The 21420-nt window shown below is 46.3% G+C and overlaps 1 protein-coding gene across 1 annotated transcript in view; it reads left to right on the plus strand.

The window, feature by feature from the left end:
• Positions 1-2148: 2148 nt before the first annotated feature.
• The window catches only part of LOC140422027 (uncharacterized), a gene marked incomplete at its 5' end in the record, with an annotated part of 29840 nt that continues 10568 nt past the window's right edge, over positions 2149-21420 (plus strand). Inside the window, one exon of the mRNA XM_072507017.1 lies at positions 2149-3258. Within this exon, the coding sequence (XP_072363118.1) occupies positions 2149-3258 (1110 nt within the window). The remainder of the gene's footprint in view (positions 3259-21420) is intronic.

A 21420-nucleotide genomic window follows, 5' to 3' on the forward strand; every position in this document is an offset into this window, starting at 1 on the left:
TCCCATCCCCGTCAGCACCAGTCCAGTGGTGGCAGCTACCCTGAGAACCTGGAACCAGATGTGGCAGCATTTCAGTCTGACCGATGTGTCCATCATGGCCCCCATCTGCTGCAACCAAAGGTTTGCACCAGCCATTCTCGACACCACCTTCAAGAGGTAGAGACAGGACGGGGGAACACTGATGGTTAAGGACTTTTACACGGGAAATAGACTAGCGACCTTAGAGGAGCTGATGGAGAGACTGAACCTACCAAACAGGGATGAGCTCCAGGTCAAAAACTTTCTCTGCAAGGAGGCACCGGCATACACAGAAACCCTGAGAAGCACAATGCAAGAGGAGTTACTGGACGCAGACAGTCTGGGGAAGGGAAACTGTGGGGACCTGACCGGAAAACTCTTAATAAGGATGCGCTCCTTACTTGATGAAACCCAGGAAAAATGGGAGGAAGAGCGAGGGACGGAAATAGGGTGGGGACTCTGGAGCGAAGCACTGAACGGGACCAACTCCACCTTCTCCTACGCAAGGCTAAGCTTCATGCAGCTGAATGTTGTGCACAGAGCACACCTGACAAGAACCCGAATGAGCAGGTTCTTCCCGGAGATGGAGGACAAATGTGAATGGTGCCAGCGGGTCCTGGCAAACCATGCCCACATGTTCTGGGTATGCCCCAGACTTGTCGAATTCTGGACAGCCTATTTAGAGGCAATGTCCATGGTTGCAGTCTTCGGGGTATCGGACCAGACAGATCTATTCATGGGGAAGAGGGTGGACGCCCTTGCCTTTGCTTCTCTAATTGGCCGCTGGAGAATCCTGCTCGGCTGGCGATCAGCAGCACCACCCACAGCTGCAGACTGGCTGGCAGACCTATCGGAATTTCTCCACCTGGAGAAGATCAAGTTCACCGTCCTAGGGTCAGAGGATGGTTCCCACAAAGTGTAGAGGCCATTCACCAATTTGTTCCAGGACCTGTTTAAAGCCAGCGGCCAATGGAACACTGGGGAGGGAGGTGGGCGTACGGGAGCCAACGGGATCACAGGGAGCAGGCAGGAAAAACGGGAGGGGGGGGGGCTACTGGGAAAAGGAGGGAGAGGCCAGAAACCAACTGACACAGAGACCAGAGAGCCGAGAACAAAAACACAAGAAGAGGAACCCCCAAGGGAAGGTTTAAAACAGGACGGGGAGTGCGCGGGATGGAAGGGGGGAGGCCCATCAATGCGGGGGGGGGGGGGGAAGGGAGGACACCGTCCACTTGTAAATAACAGATAACTCCCATTGTACAGTGAAGGACCCAGGAAAGAACCCAGAAACGACGAGTAAAAGGGGCGGAGGGGAGGGGAGGGATGGTAGATGGAGGGATCGGCACAAAGGAAATTGACATGCACATTGTAATTGGGAGAGTTACCCTGACTGCTTGGATAGTGTATAATAAGGTTTGCCACAATCCTGCGACTCGATGAAAAAGAGGTGAAAAAAACTGCCCCAACCAATCCCGCCTCAATTTAAAGTGTTCCTCATAATCCAGATGGGTTTCCTGTAATAAAGCGATGTCGACTTTCTCCTTAAGAAAGGAGAGGATCTTTTTCCTTCTGATAGGGTGATGGATGCCCCGTACATTCCCTGAGAAAATTTGCAGATTAACTGCCGCCATTAGTCAGGCGACAGAGAGACAGGAACAGATTTTCACACCACAATCGGGCGTGCGCCATTACCCCCTCCTCCAACTCTCTTTACCAAAGTCTCCCCAAACTGCTCCTTTCACAGATAAAAGCCCCGTCTGTACCAGAGTAGGATAAAGTCAACAACACAAACCCTCCCATAATAACAAAAATACGAAAGAATCACCACTACAATAGATCCAAGGGGACATTCCTCAGTAAGACTGAGGACCCGGAGGATTAACCCCACGGCCAGACTGTCGTTACCCTCAGGATACCTTCTCCAAAATGAGGAGAAGTAAAGTAACTTTTGTAAATTGTTTTTACAGGATATTAGAAGAGGAGGAATTACAGACAGAAATCTCAAACGTCATGTGTCAATCTGACTGAGTCTCCCAATTCCTTGTAACTGAATATCACCGGACTTTGAATCTAGAAGGAGAAATGTTTGTCTTTTCTGTCAGCTTCAAAGAAATTTGAACATCAGTGTGACTGGAAAAGCACCAAGACACACACACCCAAGTGAGAGTGTTCCAGATCACTGACTGTGGAAAGAGCTTTAACCAGTTACACAGCCTGAAAACACATCACACCATTCACAGCGGGGAGAGACCGTACACGTGTTCTGTGTGTGAACGAGGCTTCAACAGATTGTCCAACCTGGAGAGACACGAGGACACCCCCACCCTGGAGAAACCGTGGAAATGTGGGGACTGTAGTAAGGGATTCAGGACTCCATCAGCGTTGGAAGCTCATCGACGCAGTCACACTGGGGAGAGGCCATTCACCTGTCCGCAGTGTGAGAAGAGATTCATTCAGTTATCCGCCCTGCAGACACACCAGCGAGTTCACACTGGGGAGAGGCCTTTCACCTGCTCTGTGTGTGGGAAGGGATTCACTCGGTTATCCAACCTGCAGTCACACCAGCAAACTCACACTGGGGAGAGGCCGTTCTCCTGCTCTGTGTGTGGGAAGGGATTCATTCAGTTATCCGCCCTGCAGACACACCAGCGAGTTCACACCGGGGAGAGGCTGTTCACCTGCTCTGTGTGTGGGAAGGGATTCATTCAATCATCCGACCTGCGGAAACACCAGCGAGTTCACACTGGGGAGAGGCCATTCACCTGCTCACAGTGTGAGAAGGGATTCACTCAGTTAGACAACCTGCGGATACATCAGCGAACTCACACGGGGGAGAGGCCGTTCACCTGCTCTCCGTGTGGGAAGGGATTCAGCACTTCATCGAGCCTGCTGAAACACCAGCGAGTTCACACTGGGGAGAGGCCGTTCACCTGCTCTCAGTGTGAGAAGAGATTCACTACTTCATCGAGCCTGCTGACACACCAGCGAGTTCACACTGGGGAGAGGCCGTTCACTTGCTCTCAGTGTGAGAAGGGATTCACTATTTTAAGGAGCCTGTGGATTCACCAGCGAGTGCACACTGGGGAGAAGCCGTTCACCTGCACTGTGTGTGATAAGAGATTCACTCAATCATCCGACCTGCAGAAACACCAGCGAGTTCACACTGGGGAGAGGCCGTTCACCTGCTCTCAGTGTGAGAAGGGATTCGCTCAGTTATCCAACCTGCGGATACATCAGCGAGTTCACACTGGGGAGAGGCCGTTCACCTGCTCTCAGTGTGAGAAGGGATTCACTCAATCATCCCACCTGCAGAGGCACCAGCGAGTTCACACAGGAGAGAAGGCGTTAACCTGCTCTTAGTGAGAGAAGGGATTCAGATATCCATACACCCTGCAGACACACCAGCGAGTTCACACCTGGAAGAAGCCATTCACCTGCTCTGAGCAGAGGAGACATTCAATGATCCGTCCCAACTACGGAGACACTAGCGAGTTAATTCTGGGGAGAGACCATTCATCTGCTCTCAATGTGGGGAGGGGTTTTGTGATTCATCACACCTGTTGTGACTCCAACAAGTTCACAAATTACAGATGTTGGATCTGTTGTTATTGTTTCTGCTCTCACTGACATCCAGGACTGCATTTTGTTCATTCTGACATCTGGTGAATGGTGATGATTGGAGGGTTTCTTTCTGCTGGACTGGCCGGTCTAACACCTCTGCCTCCGGTGGGCTGACCATTTTTGAGCCTCGTTGCGATTACCTGGTTCCAAGTTTGATGAGGAGCACAGAATGAAAAGGTGTTTGCACGTTGGAAGATATTTAGTTCCCAAAGCAGCCACGTTGCCATGAAGATGGGCTGTGGTGGTTACAGGGTTCTTTTGTCTAGTTTATCTGGGTGTTTCTCGCAGAAGGAAACTGTCATGGTCTGAGGGGCAAGTTGTCTGTGGTAGATTGGGAAATTACAATAAACAAATCACTGAAAGTGGCAACGCAGGTGGATAAGGAGCTAAGAAGGCAGACGGCATGCTTGTCTTCATTGGTCGGGGCATTGAGTATAAAAATTGGCAAGTCATGCTGCAGCTGTACAGAACCGTAGTTAGGCCACACGTGGAATATTGCCTATAATTCTGGTCACCACATTACCTAAAGGATGTAGAGGCTTTGGAGAGAGTACAGAGGAGGTTTACCAGGATGTTGCCTGGCCTGGAGGATATTAGCTGTCAGGAGAGGTTGGATAAATTTGGGTTGTTTTCACTCGAGCGACAGAGGTTGGGGGACGACCTGATAAAAGTTTACAAAATTCTGAGTGGCATGGACAGGGTGGATAGTCAGAAGCTTTTTTCCAGGTTGGAAAAGTCAATTACCAGGTGACATAGGTTTAAGGTGCGAGGGGCAAAGTTTAGAGGAGATGTGCGAGGGAATTTTTTACACAGAGGGTGGTGAGTGCCTGGAACTCGCTGCGGGAGGAGGTGGTGGAAACAGGTACGACAGCGAAGTTTAAGAGGCATCTTGACGAATACATGAATAGGATAGGAATAGACGGATACAGACCCTGGAAGCACAGAAGGTTTTGTTTTAGACAGACATCATGATCCGAGCAGGCTTGGTGGGCCGAAGAGCCTGTTTCTGTGCTGTACTGTCCTTTGTTCTTTGTTGTTCTTTGTATGACGATAGACAATCGACAGGCAACCACTCGCATTTTATTTACATAAAATATAGATTCCTTTTCGAAGCAAAAGTGAAGCTATCGTGGCTGACAAGAAAAGTTAAAGATTCCATTAGATCAATGGAGGAGACTCATAAAGTGGCCCAAATAGTTGAGCCTGAGGATTGGGAACTTGTTTTCGAATTCAGCAAAGGAGGACCAAGAAACTGATCAAGAGAAAATAGAATGAGAGCAAACTGGGGAGAACTGGAAAAGTTCCGATCGGAATGTGAAAACGGAAAGATTAGCAAAGACCAATGTGGGTCCAGTCCAGGCAGAGACAGGAGAGTTTATAATGGGGAATAAGGAAATGGCAGAGAAACTAAACAACGTGTGTCTGTCTTCACAGAGGACGATACAGAAACTATCCCAAAAACATTAGAGAACCAAGGGACTAGTGATCACGGGAAACTGAAAGAGATTAGTATCAGTGAAAAAGTAGCACTGGAGAAATTAACGTGGTTGAAAGTTAATAAATTCCCAGAAGCTGCTGCTCTCCATCCCAGAGTGTTGAAAGAGGTGGCTGTAGAGATAGTGGATACATTGGTGATCATCTTTCAAAGTTCTAGAGATTCTGGAATGGTTCCTGCAGATTGGAAGGGGGTAAATGTAACCCCAATATTTAAGGAGGGAGAGAAAAAACGGGGAACCACAGACCCATTAGCCTGACATCGGTAGGAGGGAAAATGCTACAATCTATTATTTTTTAAAAAAATATTTTTATTCTCCATTTTCACATTTTCTTCAGAATTTACACCCCACCAACAAACAGTAAACGGTAACAAATACAATGTCCATCCCCTTATCAACAACAACGATCCCCTTCTCCCACCACCCGAACAACGGCCCACCAGACAATATAAGCATCAAATACAACAAACCCTCCCAAGGTGGGAAAATAAAGAAAAGGAAAAAAGAAAAAGGAATCCGGAATCACCTATTGTCACCATTGACATATAGAGTCCACCCCCCAACCTCGCCCCCCCCCCCCCCCCAATATTCAATGTCATCCAATCCCCGAAAGAGTACCGTAAATGACACCCATGAATTGTAGGCACTGCCCCCACCCCCCTCCCAGACTCCTCCCCTCCACTTCCTCTTGTAAACTCCTCTCCCCAGCCTTGGCTCCTTCCCCCAACTTTTCACCCCAGCTAGACTCACCGGAACCTGTTCTACCAGGCTCTGATGGCCACAGCCCCTCCCTCCACCTAACTCCCGTTCACTGGCTTAAACCAGCCAGCATGGAGGACCCCGCCCGGGTTTCCTTCCCCCTTGCCCGGTCCCAGGAAAACCAAGAAATCCCCTTGAGCACACATCCCCGTATACACACCCAAGCCCCAAAGAACCATCATTGCAGATGAAAGTCCCATCTCTTCCCTTGTCCTAATATATACAGCGTCGACTCAATTAGTACATACACCAACACGCAGTGAAAAACTAAAGTTACATGAGGCTACATCGGTACACAATCAATTCTCAATTCTGCCACAGTCCTTCTGCCTTCGTAAACTCCTCTGCTGCTTCTGCCGTCCCAAAATAAAAGTCCTTGAATTGTAGGTCACCCTCAACTTAGCTGGATATACTATGCTGCACTGCACCGTGCTGTTGTACAGTGCCTTTCTCACCCGGTTGAAAGCAGCCCGCCTCCTTGCCAGCTCCACCGTAAAGTCCTGATATACATGTATACCAGCTCCAGCCCACTGCATCTCCCGCTTCTGCTTTGCCCAGCACATGACCTTCTCCTTCACTCTGTATCTACAGAAACACATAATTACTACTCTTGGCGGCTCACTCGTCTTTGGTATAGGCCTCCACGACCGATGAGCCCGATCCAGTTCATATCGGGAGGGATCATCCCCTTCCCCCAACAGCTTTGCCAACATCGTGGCAAAATACTCTGTCGGCCTCGGGCCTTCCACCCCTTCGGGCAGACCCACGATCCTCAGATTCTGTCGCCTGGATCTGTTTTCCAGGTCTTCCATTTTGGCTTGCAAACCCTTGTTAGTCTCTATCACCTTCCGCAACTCCTTCCCCATCGAGGTGAGTTGATCACTGTGCTGCGATAATGCCTCTTCCACTTCCTTCAGTGTCTAAACTTGCTCCCGCACCTCCGCCACTGCGCTTGATACCATCGCCCTCACCGGGGCAATTTCCTCCTCCACCAGCACTTTCAATACCGCCCCCATCTCCTTCTTCATCGCTTCCATGTGCTTTGTGAACTGTTTTTCAAGTTCCACAGCCATCGCCGTGGTCATTTCTTCTGCTGTGAGTGATGCGGCCTCCTCTGGTGTTCCAGCCTCCGCTTTCCTTACAGTTCCTGCGCTGACTTTTTCACTCACTGGCGGACGTCCGTTAACCCCCTTTTTCACGGCCATTTTTCTCACACACTTGGACATTTCTCCTCCCTGTGCCTTCTTACAGCCTTTTCCGCCTCCGTTGTCCCTGGGACCGAGCGTTAAAACTCCGAAATTCCTATTCCCGAGCGGGAGCCCTTCAGTGTGCGGCTGCTTCCCACCTGTCGTCACCAGAAGTCCCATGCTACAATCTTTTATAAAGGATGTGACAACATCTGAATTAGGAGCAAGAGTAGGCCACTTGGCCCCTCGAGCCTGCTCCACCATTCAATACGTTCACAGCTGATCTGACTGTAACTTCAAGTCCACATTCCTGCTGACTCCCGATAACCTTTCACCCCCTTGCTTAGCGAGAATCTATCCAGCTCTGCCTTCAAAATATTCAAAGACTCTGTTTTTACTGCCCTTTCAGGAAGAGAGTTCCAAAGACTCCCAACCCTCTGAGAGAAAAAAGTTCTCCTCTGCCTTTAATGGACAAGTTATTACTTTTAAAGTGACTCCAATTTCTAGATTCTCCCACAAGAGGAAACATCCTTTCCACATCCACCCTGTCAAGGCCCCTCAGGATCTTATACGGTTCAATCAAGTCACCTAAACTCCATCGGACACAAGCCCAGCCTGTCCAATCATTCCTCATAAGACCAGCCTCCAGTTCCAGGTATGAGTCCAGTAAACCTTCTCTGAACTGCTTCCAACACATTGACATCATTCCTTAAATGAGAGCAATACTGCACACAGTGCTCCAGATGTGGACTCATCAATGTCCTGTATAACTGAAGCATAACCTACTTTTGTAATCAATTCCCCTCACAATAAACAATAACAGTCTATTAGCTTTCCTAATTACTTGCTGCACCTGTATACTCACCTTTTGTGATTCATGCTCTTGGACACCCAGATCCCTCTGAATCTCAGAGCTCTGCAATCTCTCACCATTTAGATAATAAGCTTTTTTATTCTACCTGCCAAAATGGACAATTTTACATTTTTCATATTATTCTCCATTTAGCCAGATCTTTTCCCACTCACTTAACCTATCTATATCCCTTTGTAGTCTCCTTCTGTCCTCTTCACAATTTACTTTCCCACCTATCTTTGTATCATTGGAGTTGGCCATTCAGCCCATCGAGCCTGCTCCACCATTCAATACAATCATGGCTGATCATCCACTTCAATGCTTTTCCCCCACACTATCCCCATATCACTTTATGTTATTGGGATTTAGAAATCTGTCAGTCTCTGCTTTAAACACACTCAGTGACTGAGCTCCCACAGCCCTCTGGGGTAGAGAATTCCAAAGATTCACAACCCTCTGAGTAAAGAAATGTCTCCTCCGAGACCCGTCCTAAGTGACTGCCCCCTTATTTCGAAATTGTGTCCCCTGGTTCCAGACTCCCCAACCAGGGGAAACATCTCACCTGCACCTAGCCTGTCTATTCCTATATGTATTTTGTAAGTTTCAATGAAATCCCCTCTCATTCTTCAAAATTCTGGAGAAAGGGTGCCCAGGTTCCCCAGTCTCTCTTCATAGGACAGTCCGATCTTGCTCAGAACAAGTCTGGTGAATCTTCGTTACAGTCCCTCTGTGGCAATAATATCTTTCCTGAGGTAAGGGGAGTACAACTGCACACAGTACTCCAGCTGTGGTCTAACCAAGGTTCTATACTATTGAAGCAAGTCTTCACTATTCCCGTACTCAAATCCTCTTGTGATAAAGGCCAACATCCCATTAACCTTCCTAATAACTTGCTGCACCTGCAGGTTATCCTTCGGTGACTTATTGACAGGACGCCCGGGTCCATTCACACCCAGGTCCCTTTACCACTATTCCCACCCATGTTAACAGCACACGAAGCACAGGTCACACAGAGGGAGACCATTCGGCCGATCGTGCTAATTCCAGATCTGTGAAAGAGCCAATTAATTAATCTCATTGTCAAGAAATGTTCTTTTCTTTTCAAGGACTAGCCCAATTCCCTTTTGAAAGAAATAGTTGAATCTGTTTCTTGCGCCCTTTTCTGAGCACTCCTGATCACAACAACTTGCCTGTGATCAGGATATTGTGTGTTTGGATTTTTATTGAGAATTTCGAAGAGAATCAAAATTTTACTCAAAATTAAAGCTCAATCGGGGCAGCACGGTGGGGCAGTGGTTAGCACTGGGACTACGGCGCTGAGGACCCGGGTTCGAATCCCAGCCCTGGGTCACTGTCCGTGTGGAGTTTGCACATTCTACCCATGTCTACCCAAAGATGTGTGGAGTCGGCCATGCTAAATTGCCCCTTAATCAGAAAACAAAATTTAAATCTTCATCAATCATTTTGATGAGGGCACCAAGTTTGAGGAACATATTTTTAAAAATCCTTTTGTATAGTATCACAACCCCTCCAAAAGATTTAGATTTTAGATTTAGATATATTGTTAGGTGTACTGAGGTACAGTGAAAAGTACTGTTCTGCGTACAGTCCAGGCAGATTGTTCCATACAAGAAAAGCATAGGACATACAATTAATACACAATGTAAATACATAAACATCGGGTGAAGCATAATGAGTGCAGTGCTAAGTGTAGTCATTGTTGTAATGTACAAAACTGTAGGTAGGACTGGGAAATCCATTTAATTTTATAATTCCATCACTTTTGCACCATATTCATGGTTATAAGTAACAAGGTCAAGGAAGCCATTTTAAACTATAACATCTAGCTTCTTACACAGATGATGTAACATTTCTTTATTAATCACTTATTGATTTCATATTAGAAGCCAGTCACCAAACAGTTGATTATTCAATATAATTTATAATTCACGAAACAATGTAATCGATAATATTGCAATAGCTGAATTGTTCTTTTATAAATTAAGATTGTACAAACCCAAATGTTTCTAAACTGCAGAGCTAGCAGAAATCGTTTATCATATTTTGATAAATATCGGGCTATCATATTCTACCCAAGTCTGGCTCAAGAATAAGCTTATTATTCAACCTGATCAAGATAAGTAAAAAAGAAAGATATTGCCTTCCACAAACTGTCTTTTTAAACCAGTGTATCTTGTATTAACCAAGTGTATGAATTAGATTACTGTATTAATTAGCTACCAGCCAGTAGCAATAATACCTCGGGAGCCTTCATCGAATTGCAACTAATGAAGCCATCATGAATCAGTGGTTATAGTGAAAGACAAAGTTTTATTTGCTGTAATAATGTCAAAGCTTAACTGCTGTGTATGTAAAGAATATGAAATAAAGACAAATGTTCTGGTGAGAGAGGCCTTTAAGATCAGATTAGCCTCAACATTTGAAACTGTATGAATAAGGGATTGTATAGAATCAGATAAAGGGATAGTATGTAACAGTTCTATTGTATTCCTGTCAAAGTTAATGAGAGAATGTGGTGTCAGTAATTGGGGATCCAATTAAATTAATCTAGTGACCAAATTGACGAATGATCATGTTACAACAGGCCCAACTCTGACGTGAGTTAATGGTCACTTTGGGGATAAAAGTAGAGGTTCTGAAGGTCTTCCTTGCTGGCCAAGTACTGAAGATTCCCGAGGTCGAATTCCAAGGAAATTACTATAAAAGAAGGAGCCAGACTCCCGAGGCTGAATTCCACAAGAATTACTGTCAGAGAAGGAGCCAGAGAGGGTTACGCTTCTACAGACTGATCACCCACACGAAGTTGTAAAAGTCAATGTCTTAAAGCTGTTCAGTAAATATTTTTCATTCAATAAACTTTTAAAATTTACTATCCAGAGGATTCTGAATGTGCCTCAATTGGTTAAAGTCTTGTCTGAACCAAAGTGAATTTATTAAATGGTAAGTTGGGGGTGGCTGACATCAATTAAATTCCAGATAACAAGATCAGATAACAGAAATCTTCAGTTTGCATTTCTATTGTGCCTTTCACACCCACAGGACGTCCCAAAGTGGTTTACAGCCAAAGAAGTGCTTTTGAAGTGCAGTCACTGTTGTAATGTAGGAAACACAGCAGCCAATTTACACACAGCAAGATCCCACACACAGCAATATGATAATGAGCAGATGATCTGTTTTTAGTGATGTTGACTGAGGGATAAATATTGACCGGGACACTGGGGTAACTCCCCTGCTCTTCTTCAAAATAGTGGCTGTGGGAACTTTTACACCCACCTGAGAGGGGCAGACAGGGCCTCAGTTTAACATCTTATTTGAAAGAAAGCTGTTGTGACAGGGCAGCACTCCCTCAATGCTGGGACGAGGAATGTTGGAACTGGCTTTTGTCCACAGGACCCTAACTGGGAATTAAACGTCTGACTCAGAGGTGATAGTGCTGCCCACTGAGCCAAGGCAGACACTAGTTAGAAAGAAAAAGTTATACTTTAAAACCCTCCACCCGTACTCACTCTTCCATCGGACAGCAGATACAAAAGTTTGAGAGCACGCAAGAACAGTTCAAAACCAGCTTCTTCCCCGCTGTTACCAGACTCCTAAACTACCCACTTGTGGACTGATCTGATTAACACTGCACCCCTGTATGCTTCACCCGATGCTGGTGTTTATGTAGTTACATTGTGTACCTTGTTGCCCTATTATGTATTTTCTTTTCTTTTATTTTCATGTACTTAATGATCTGTTGAGCTGCTCACAGAAAAATACTTTTCACTGTACCTCGGTACACGTGACAATAAACAAATCCAATCCAATCCTTTACCTCCAGTGCCTAAATCTAATACTTAAAGACCCAGTATAAATAATAAATGAATTTGATTGAAAATTGTTGAGGTGTTTTAGAGCCACACGTTTTGACTTTCCACTGGCTCCTCTGGAACCTTTCTGTCTATATCTCGTGTCAATGACAGTCAGGCGATGGAGCTGAGGCTCAATTTAGCTGAGAATAATGGGGCCTGTGTCCCCAGTTGGGAAACTGTCACAGTGTGTCGCAGTAATAGGGAGGCAGGAAGGCGCTGAAGGACTGACTGGGAAATGGGCCTCCAACCAGTTGTTACATCGGTCACTATTCCGATCCCAGACCAGACCCCAACAGTGGCTGAGATACTGGACCAAAACCCCAATATTTCAGTTTATTTGTGTGACTGTGCGGAATGAATGATTCGCTCCAGGAGTGATTGCATGAAGGAATAGGGCTTGGTTATTTTTAAAATAAAACTTTATTGTGGCTACAATATTAAACATTTTAACTTCACACCCAAAACAACAGCTTACAATTACCCATTTAAACATTACTACTCAATCTCCCCTTAAACAACAGGAAAAGAAAGATACAGCTCTCAATCTGTCTCACTGTGGGAGAATTATGGACCCAGATTTCAACCCCTCTCTCCAATTCTTTCACCAAAAACTGCTCTTTAAAGATTTTAAAAATGTCTTTCTGCCTTCCTCGGTTGCACCCAGCAATGACCTCATCTCCCCAAGCTGGAAAACAAATGATCTCTGACGGCTGCCCCAGAGGGCTGTGGAAGCTGAGTCATTGAGTGTGTTTAAAGCAGAGGCTGACAGATTTCTAAATCCCAATAACACAAGGGATATGGGGATAGTGTGGGGAAAAAGGCATTGAAGTGGATAATCAGCCATGATCGTATTGAATGGTGGAGCAGGCTCGATGGGCTGAATGGCCAACTCCTGCCATTCCAATGGTACAAAGATAGGTAGGAAAGTAAATTGTGAAGGGGACATAAGGAGACTAAAGTGATTTAGATATGTTAAATGAGTGGGAAAAAATCTGCCAAACGGTGTATAATAAGGGAAAAATGTGAAATTGTCCATCTTGGTAGAAAGAATTTAAAAAGCTTATGATCGAAATGGTGAGAGATTGCAGAGCTCTGAGATTCAGAGGGATCTGGGTGTCCAAGAGCATGAATCACAAAAGGTGAGTATACAGGCACAGCAAGTAATTAGGAAAGCTAATAGAATGTTATTGTTTATTGTGAGGGGAATTGAATACAAAAGTAGGGAGGTTATGCTTCAGTTATACAGGACATTGGTGAGACCACATCTGGAGCACTTGTGTGCAGTATTGCTCTCATTTAAGGAATGATGTAAATGTGTTGGAAGCAGTTCAGAGAAGGTTTACTGGACTCATACCTGGAATTGGAGGCTGGTCTTATGAGGAATGATTGGACAGGCTGGGCTTGTGTCCGATGGAGTTTAGGTGACTTGATTGAACCGTATAAGATCCTGAGGGGCCTTGACAGGGTGGATGTGGAAAGGATATTTCCCCTTGTGGGAGAATCTTGGGGTCACTTTAAAAGTAATAACTTGTCCATTTACTCTCTTGGCTACATCGAGGGCATCTTGAAACCCATCGTACAAGGTACGCCCAGCTTCTGTCGTGACATGACGGACTTCCTACAGAAACTCAGCAACCATGGACCAGTTGAACCAGGAACATTCCTCGTCACAATGGACGTCTCGGCACTCTACACCAGCATCCCCCATGACAACGGCATTGCTGCAACAGCCTTAGTACTCAACACCAACAACTGCCAATCTCCAGACGCAATTCTGCAACTCATCCGCTTCATTCTAGATCACAACGTCTTCACCTTCGACAATAAGTTCTTCATCCAGACGCACGGAACAGCCATGGGGACCAAATTCGCACCCCAATACGCCAACATCTTCATGCATAAGTTTGAACAGGACCTACTCACCGCACAGGACCTCAACCGACGTTATACACCAGATACATTGATGACATTTTTTTCCTTTGGACCCACGGCGAAGAATCACTGAAACGACTACACGATGACATTAATAAGTTCCATCCAACCATCAGACTCACCATGGACTACTCTCCAAAATCAGTTGCATTCTTGGACACACTCGTCTCCATCAAGGACGGTCACCTCAGCACTTTGCTTTACCTCACGATGCTCCACTTCTCCAGCTTCCACCCTAAACACATTAAAGAAGCCATCCCCTATGGACAAGCTCTCCGTATACACAGGATCTGCTCAGACGAGGAGGAGCGTAACAGACATCTACAGACGTTGAAAGATGCCCTCGTACGAACGGAATATGGCACTCGACTCATCGATCAACAGTTCCAACGCGCCACAGCGAAAAACCGCGCCGACCTCCTCAGAAGACAAACATGGGACACAACCGACAGAATACCCTTTGCCGTCCAGTACTTCCCCGGAGCGGAGAAACTACGTCATCTTCTTCACAGCCTTCAACACGTCATTGATGACGATGAACATCTTGCCAAGGTCATCCCCACACCACCACTACTTGCCTTCAAACAACCGCGCAACCTCAAACAAACCATTGTTTGCAGCAAACTACCCAGTCTTCAGAACAGTGACCACGACACCACACAACCCTGCCATGGCAATCTCTGCAAGACGTGCCAGATCATTGACAAGGATACCACTATTACACGTGAGAACACCACCCACCAGGTACGCGGTACATACTCGTGCGGCTCGGCCAACATTGTCTACCTCATACGCTGCAGGAAAGGATGTCCCAAAGCGCGGTACATTGGCGAGACCATGCAGACTCTGCGACAACGAATGAACGGACATCGCGCAACAATCACCAGGCAGGAATGTTCCCTTCCAGTCGGGGAACACTTCAGCAGTCAAGGGCATTCGGCCTCTGATCTCCGGGTAAGCGTTCTCCAAGGCGGCCTTCAGGACGCGCGACAACGCAGAATCGCCGAGCAGAAACTTATAGCCAAGTTCCGCACACATGAGTGCGGCCTCAACAGGGACCTGGGATTCATGTCGCATTACATTCATCCCCCACCATCTGGCCTGCGAAATCCTACCAACTGTCCTGGCTTGATACAATTCACACCTCTTTAACCTGGGGTTACCCCCATCTCTGGATCTGTAAAGATTTAATCACCTGCTAATGGTCGCATTCCAAGCATTGTTTGGCATCTTTGAATTTGTCTATATATGTGTTTCTGGAACATACCTCTTCATTCACCTGAGGAAGGAGCAGCGCTCCGAAAGCTAGTGACATCAAAACAAACCTGTTGGACTTTAACCTGGTGTTGTAAGACTTCGTACTGTGCTCACCCCAGTCCAATGCCGGCATCTCCACATCATTGTCCATTTAAGGCAGAGGAGAACTTTTTTCTCGGAGAGTCGTGAGTCTTTGGAACTCTCTTCCTCAAAAGGCAGTGGAAGCAGAGTCTTTGAATATAATTATGGCAGAGCTGGACAGATTCTTGATAAGCAAGGGGATGAAAGGTTATCGGGGGGTTTCAGGAATGTGGAGTTGAGGTTTCAATCAGATCAGCCGTGAACTTATTGATTGGTGGAGCAGGCTCGAGGGGCCGAGTGGCCTACTCCTGCTCCTAATTCGTATGTTATCACATCCTTTATAATAGATTGTAGCATTTTCCCTCCTACTGATGTCAGGCTAATGGGTCTGTGTTTCCCGTTTTCTCTCTCCTTAAATAGTGGGGATACATTTCCCACCTTCCAACCTGCAGGAACCATTCCAGAATCTATTGAATTTTGAAAGATGATCACCAATGTATCCATTATCCCGAAAGCCACATCTTTGGTGTTGAAAGAGGACCGGCTCTCCGTGTTATTGACCAGAGGCTGAGTGAGCTGACTCAATATCTGTCAGCTCATGAGGCCGAGCTGCAAACACCATGAAGGGACTCGATGATCCAGAGGAGAGACACCTGAACGTTGAGCAAGATGCCTTCTCAGCAAGCTAAGAATTGAATCCTTGGAAAACCGGCCGCGTGATGTCGGGGACTCCTGGAGGACTTGGAGAACCGAGGGTCAGAGAAAGAACATCTAGTTGTCGGCCAGCCAGAAGGTGTGGAGGGTGAGGCTCCCGTGAGGTTCTTCGAGGACCGGCTGCCACGTTTTCTCCAGCTGAATGTGAAGACTGGGTGTTTCAAATTAGAATGGGCATTGGATCCTGTATTTGAGGGCGAGGGATATTTTTCATCCCAGGACTGTAGTCATTCACTTCCACAACTTGAAAGATCGGCAGAAGGTCCTGGAGACGGGGACGGTGAGGTGGGACCTGGCTCCATGAGGGAGTGAGGATTTCCTTCTTCCAGGACTTTCCGGCAGCCACACAAACGAAACATCGAGGCTTTGATTAAGTTTGAAGGGAACTCAAGGCTGTGGGAGTGAATTATGTCGCTTTATCCTGTGACCCTGAAAATGATATCCGACATCTCCGGCAAGTCTTTCAATAATCCAACTACTGCCTTGGCCTGCGTTCAATCCATGAAGGACAAGGATTGGAGTGATGATTTGCAGCTCAGACTAACTCAGGCTCTAATCCGAACTCTTTCCCTGTCATGGTGTTGTTGTCTGAATTTATTATCTTTTATCCTATTGAAGGGAGTTGTTATTCTGTGAGCGCCGATTAAATGTCTTCTCCTTGAGTGTTACAGTAACTTGTATTATCTTATCTAGGGCCGTGTCTTTCTACTATTATCCGAGCGTTAATCATGGCAGAACTGCGTGGTGCCATTGCCGAAGGGTGGGTGGTGGTGGATGCAGGTCTTCATGGGTGGGTCTAAAATGCGGGAGGGACCTTCGCTCCCCATTCCCTTATTGGCCCTTCTTTTCTTCTCCTCATTTTGGAGAAGATATCCTGAGGGTAATAACAGTCTGGCCGTGGGGTTAATCCTCCGGGTCCTCAGTCTTATTGAGGTATGTCCCCTTGGATCTATTGTGGTGGTGATTCTTTTATATTTTTGTTATAATGGGAGGGTTTATGTGTTGTTGACTTTATCCTACTCTGGTACAGACGGGGCTTTTATCCGGGAAAGGAGCAGTTTGGGGAAACTTTGGTGCTTCTGGTGTAAAGTGAGTTGGAGGAGGGGGTAATGGTGCACACCCGATTGTGATGTGAAAATCTGTTCCTGTCTCTCTGTCGCCTAACTAATGGCGGCAGTTAATCTGCAAATTTTCCCAGGGAATGTACGGGGCATCCATCATCCTATCAGAAGGAAAAATATCCTCTCCTTTCTTAAGGAGAAAGTCGACGTAACCTTAGTGCAGAAAACTCATCTGGATGATGAGGAACAGTTCTGGTCAGCCTATTATAGGAAGGATATTATTAAACGAGAAAGAGTGCAGAAGAGATTTACGAGGTTGCTGCCAGGACTTGATGTTCTAAGTTATAAGGAGAAGCTGGATAGGCTGGGACTTTTTTACCTGGAGCGTAGGAGGGTTAGGTGTGATATTATAGAAGTCTATAAAATAATGAGCACAGAGAAGGTATATAGTCGACATCTTTTCCCTAAGGTAGAGGAGTCTAGAACTAGAGGGCATAGGTTTAAGGTGAGAGCAGAGAGATACAAAAGAGACCAGTGGGGAAGTTTCTTCACACAGAGGGTGGTGAGCATCTGGAACGGCTGCCAGAGGCAGTGGGAGAGGCGGGTACAATTTTGTCCTTTAAAAAGCAGTTAGACAGTTACATGGGCAGGGTGGGTATAGAGGGATATGGGCCAAATGCTGGCAAGTGGGGCTAGCTTAGTGATAGAAACTGGCCGGCATGGACAAGCTGGGCCGAAGGGCCTGTTTCCAAGCTGTAAACATCTATGACTCTACCTGGAACAAAAAGAAACCTTGCCTCAAGTTTGTTAAGCTCCAATCACCAGGAGCGAAGGGAGGAGATGGTCTCCCAAAATCAGGTTTCATCAATTGGCCTCTCGTCTTAGGTTCATAAGGGACTGGGTTAGGATGGGCCCAACATTCATCTGGCTCAATACAGAAGCAGACCAGTCAGGTCTCCCTCGATCCAAAACTGGCACAGGCTGATTATGGAATGCATCTCCATGCAATTTTTAATGTCTATAATTCATTCCGAGTCTGATGCATTGGGTAAAGTATGGGACTCCTATCTCAAATACATACTCTCCAATTTGACTGACTTGCCATGAGTGAATTCAATTTAACTTAGGCCGGGAGTAGGGCACAGTGGTTAATGCTGCTACCTCAGCGCCAGGGACCCAGGTTCAATTCCAGCCTTGGGTGGCTGTCTGTGTGGAGTTTGCACATTCTCCTTGTGTCTTTGTGGGTTTCCTCCGGTTGCTCCAGTTTCCTCCCACTTTCCAAAGATGTGCAGCTAAAGTGGATTGGTCACGCTAAATTGCCCCTTTGTGTCCAAGATGTTTAGGTTAGGTGGCTTGACCATGATCAATGCACCGGGTTACAAGGGTAGGATGGGAAGTGGGCTTCAGTGAAGTGTTCTTTCTGAGGCTCACTGCAGACCTGAGGGGTGAATGGCCTTCTGCACGATAGGAGTTCTATGTCATCTATGTTGTGTTATTCATTTTAATTTGTATATGCTGTTAGTCTGTTTGTAATATTTTACAAACGGAATTGTTATCCTCTGTTTTTATATAATCTTACTCTTTTTCCACACTCACTATTTTAACCTGTTAACTGGTTGTTCAATTGATCTGGCATTTCATCTCGAGGCTCTGGTCCTTCGAATACCCTGTTCCAAATTAATTCTGCAATGTGTTGCTTGTATTTATGTTGGCAATGTCTCTTGTTCCGTTCTGTGCCCATTTTGCAGCATTTTTTCTGTTACTCTGTTGCATTCGTTGTTTAAAAAATTATTTAAAAATAACAACTTATTAAAAATCTGTCCAACTCATCCGTGAATATATTCAATGAGCCCCACACCCCACTGGTCCCTGTTGAAAATAAATCCAGAGACTAACAAACCTCTGAGGGAAGAGATGACTGGAAATATATAACATAACTACAGTACAATATTACAGGGCTAGAAATAATAATAAATGTACTTTATTACAGAACCATAAATAATATATCTAATCTGTACCATATAACACGAGACATGTCTGTGTCCGGTATTAATTTACTGTCTCCTTAAATGTCAGCCATTGCCTGGAGAAACCAGCCGTTCAATTGTGAACCTTAGGAAAGAGACCATCCTTATAGCCAGACGAATAAATGTGTCAAGTTAAGGGAGCAAAGGATGTCAATGTCTTTAAGAGAGAGAGACCTGGGCCAAGCTTTGCAGAGTCTGCACCCTCCCTGGATTCACTTCCTTTCCCTTCAGTTGCTGCAAGTGACCAATTGAAGGTCAGAATGAGCAAAGAAATGGAAAGGGGGAGAAAATAAAGTGTTTTACTGGCAGATATTGGAGACAGGAGTCGATTTCAGTCCGTGCAAAGCTCAATCTTCATTCACATAAACACGCGCTGTGATTGGCTGGTGGACAGGAGTACTTCCGGTCCTCCAATTCGACCCATTGGTCAACATCTCAGCCTGAAGGTCAGGGGGTGGGCTCTACCCCGCACATGCGCAGTCTCCCCACTTCCTTGGACATGCGCAATCTTGGATCGAGGGGGGGGAGATCACCTAGCGGCTTCTCGCTCTGGCCGGAGCCGGTTGCCTGGAAACCTTGTCTGGGGCAGGTGTGGAGGGAGAACAATTGGTGGGGGTGGGGCTCTCGTGTCCGCGCGCCGGGCCTTCCCGTGTCCGCGCGCCGGGCCCGCGCACTGGAACCCGGAGATATGTTTGAGGTCTTTCCGCGGATCTGGAAGAATGTGCGGGGGGGCGGGGGAGTGCGCACGCGCGGGCTCGCCTGCTGGCGGCTTCGTTTTATTGATTGTTTAGAGCTTTTTGTCTTTGGTGCAGCTGATGTGTTTTTTGCATCGTGACTATTGTGTTTTGTGTGTTTACCCTGTCCTCTGTCTTGGTCTCTTGGGCAATGGAACCGCCTTTTGGGGCTGAACTGTGCCCCTCCGGGGAGGGGAGGGGTCTCTCTCGGTGTCGGTGTGTCCTTTCCTGATGGTCGGTGCTGCTCATTCTCTCCCACACACTCTCACAGACCGGCACATGCAGCATTCACTCAGATACTCCTTCACACACGCCTGCTCTTGCTGACATGCATGTACTGCTTCCACACCCATACTTTCCCACACGCACGTTGGGTCCGTTCCCACCGATGGGGGTCTACCGCTGGGAGGGGGGTCGCTGGCGGCTTTGTTTTCTTGCTGATTGTTCTGTATTCAGCTTTGTCCTGTTGCATTGTCGAATTGTTAACAAACCAAAAGATCCAAAACTTCCTCCTCCAAAACATCTGGGAGGAAATCAATGTTTAACCCTTTTCTTATTCTCACCTTCAGTTGGTCACTTGCAGCAACTGAAGGAAAAGGAAGTGAATCCAGGGAGGGTGCAGACTCTGCAAAGCTTGGCCCAGGTCTCTCTCTCTTAAAGACATTGCAATGAAATGAAAATCGCTTATTGTCACAAGTAGGCTTCAAATGAAGTTACTGTGAAAAGCCCCTAGTCGCCACATTCCGACGCCTGTTCGGGGAGGCAGTTACAGGAATTGAACCGTGCTGCTGGCCTGCCTTGGTCTGCTTTCAAAGCCAGCGATTTAGCCCTGTGCTAAACAGCCCCTTTGCTCCCATTGACATCCTTTGCTCCCATTGACATCCTTTGCTCCCTCAGCTTGACACATTTATTTGTCTGACTAAAAGGATGGTCTCTTTCCCAATGTTCACAATTAAAGGGCTGGTTTCCCCAGGAGATGGCTGACATTTAAGGGGACAGCAAATTAATATAGGCCACAGATATGTTTAGTGTTATATGGTACATAATAGGTATACTATTTATGGTTCTGCAATAAAATACATTTCTTATTATTTCTAGTTGTATAATATAGTACTGTAGCTATGTTATATATTTCCAGTCATGGAGTCATTACAGCACAGAAGAAATCCATTCAGTAACTCGAGTCCATATCGACTGTACAACAAACCAGTCAGTTCCATCCCCCCGCTATTTCCCCGTTCCCCTGCAAGTTAATTTCCTTCAAATACTGGTCCAATTTTATTTTTAAATCAATATTCGTCTCCACTTCCACCTCCATCGTAGGCAGCAAATTCTTAACCACTCGCTACCAAAATTAAATCCTTCCTCAGGGTGGCACGGTAGCACAGTGGTTAGCACTGTTGCTTCACAGTGCTAGGGACCTGGGTTCAATTCTTGGCTTGGGTCACTATGGAGTCTGCACTTTCTTCCAGTGTCGACCTGGGTTTCCTCTGGTTGTCTCGGTTTCCTCCCATAATTCCCAAAAGACACTTGTTTTGTGAATTGGACATTCTGAATTCTCCCTCAATGTACCCGAACTGGCGCCGGAGTGTGGCGACTAGGGGATTTTCACAGTAACTCCATTGCAGTGTTAATGTAAGCCAATTTGTGACACTAATAAAGATTATTATTAGATCCCCCCCCCCCTTTTATCTAATCAAAAGACGCTTGGATGAAGATTTTCACTTCTTCAACAGTGAGCCTGGATCCCTCATGAATCAGCCCCTCAGGAGAATTGGGAGGATGAATATTAGACACAGCAGAGTGAG

The sequence above is a fragment of the Scyliorhinus torazame genome, chromosome 5, assembly GCF_047496885.1.
Source record: "Scyliorhinus torazame isolate Kashiwa2021f chromosome 5, sScyTor2.1, whole genome shotgun sequence".
Taxonomy (NCBI): domain Eukaryota; kingdom Metazoa; phylum Chordata; class Chondrichthyes; order Carcharhiniformes; family Scyliorhinidae; genus Scyliorhinus; species Scyliorhinus torazame.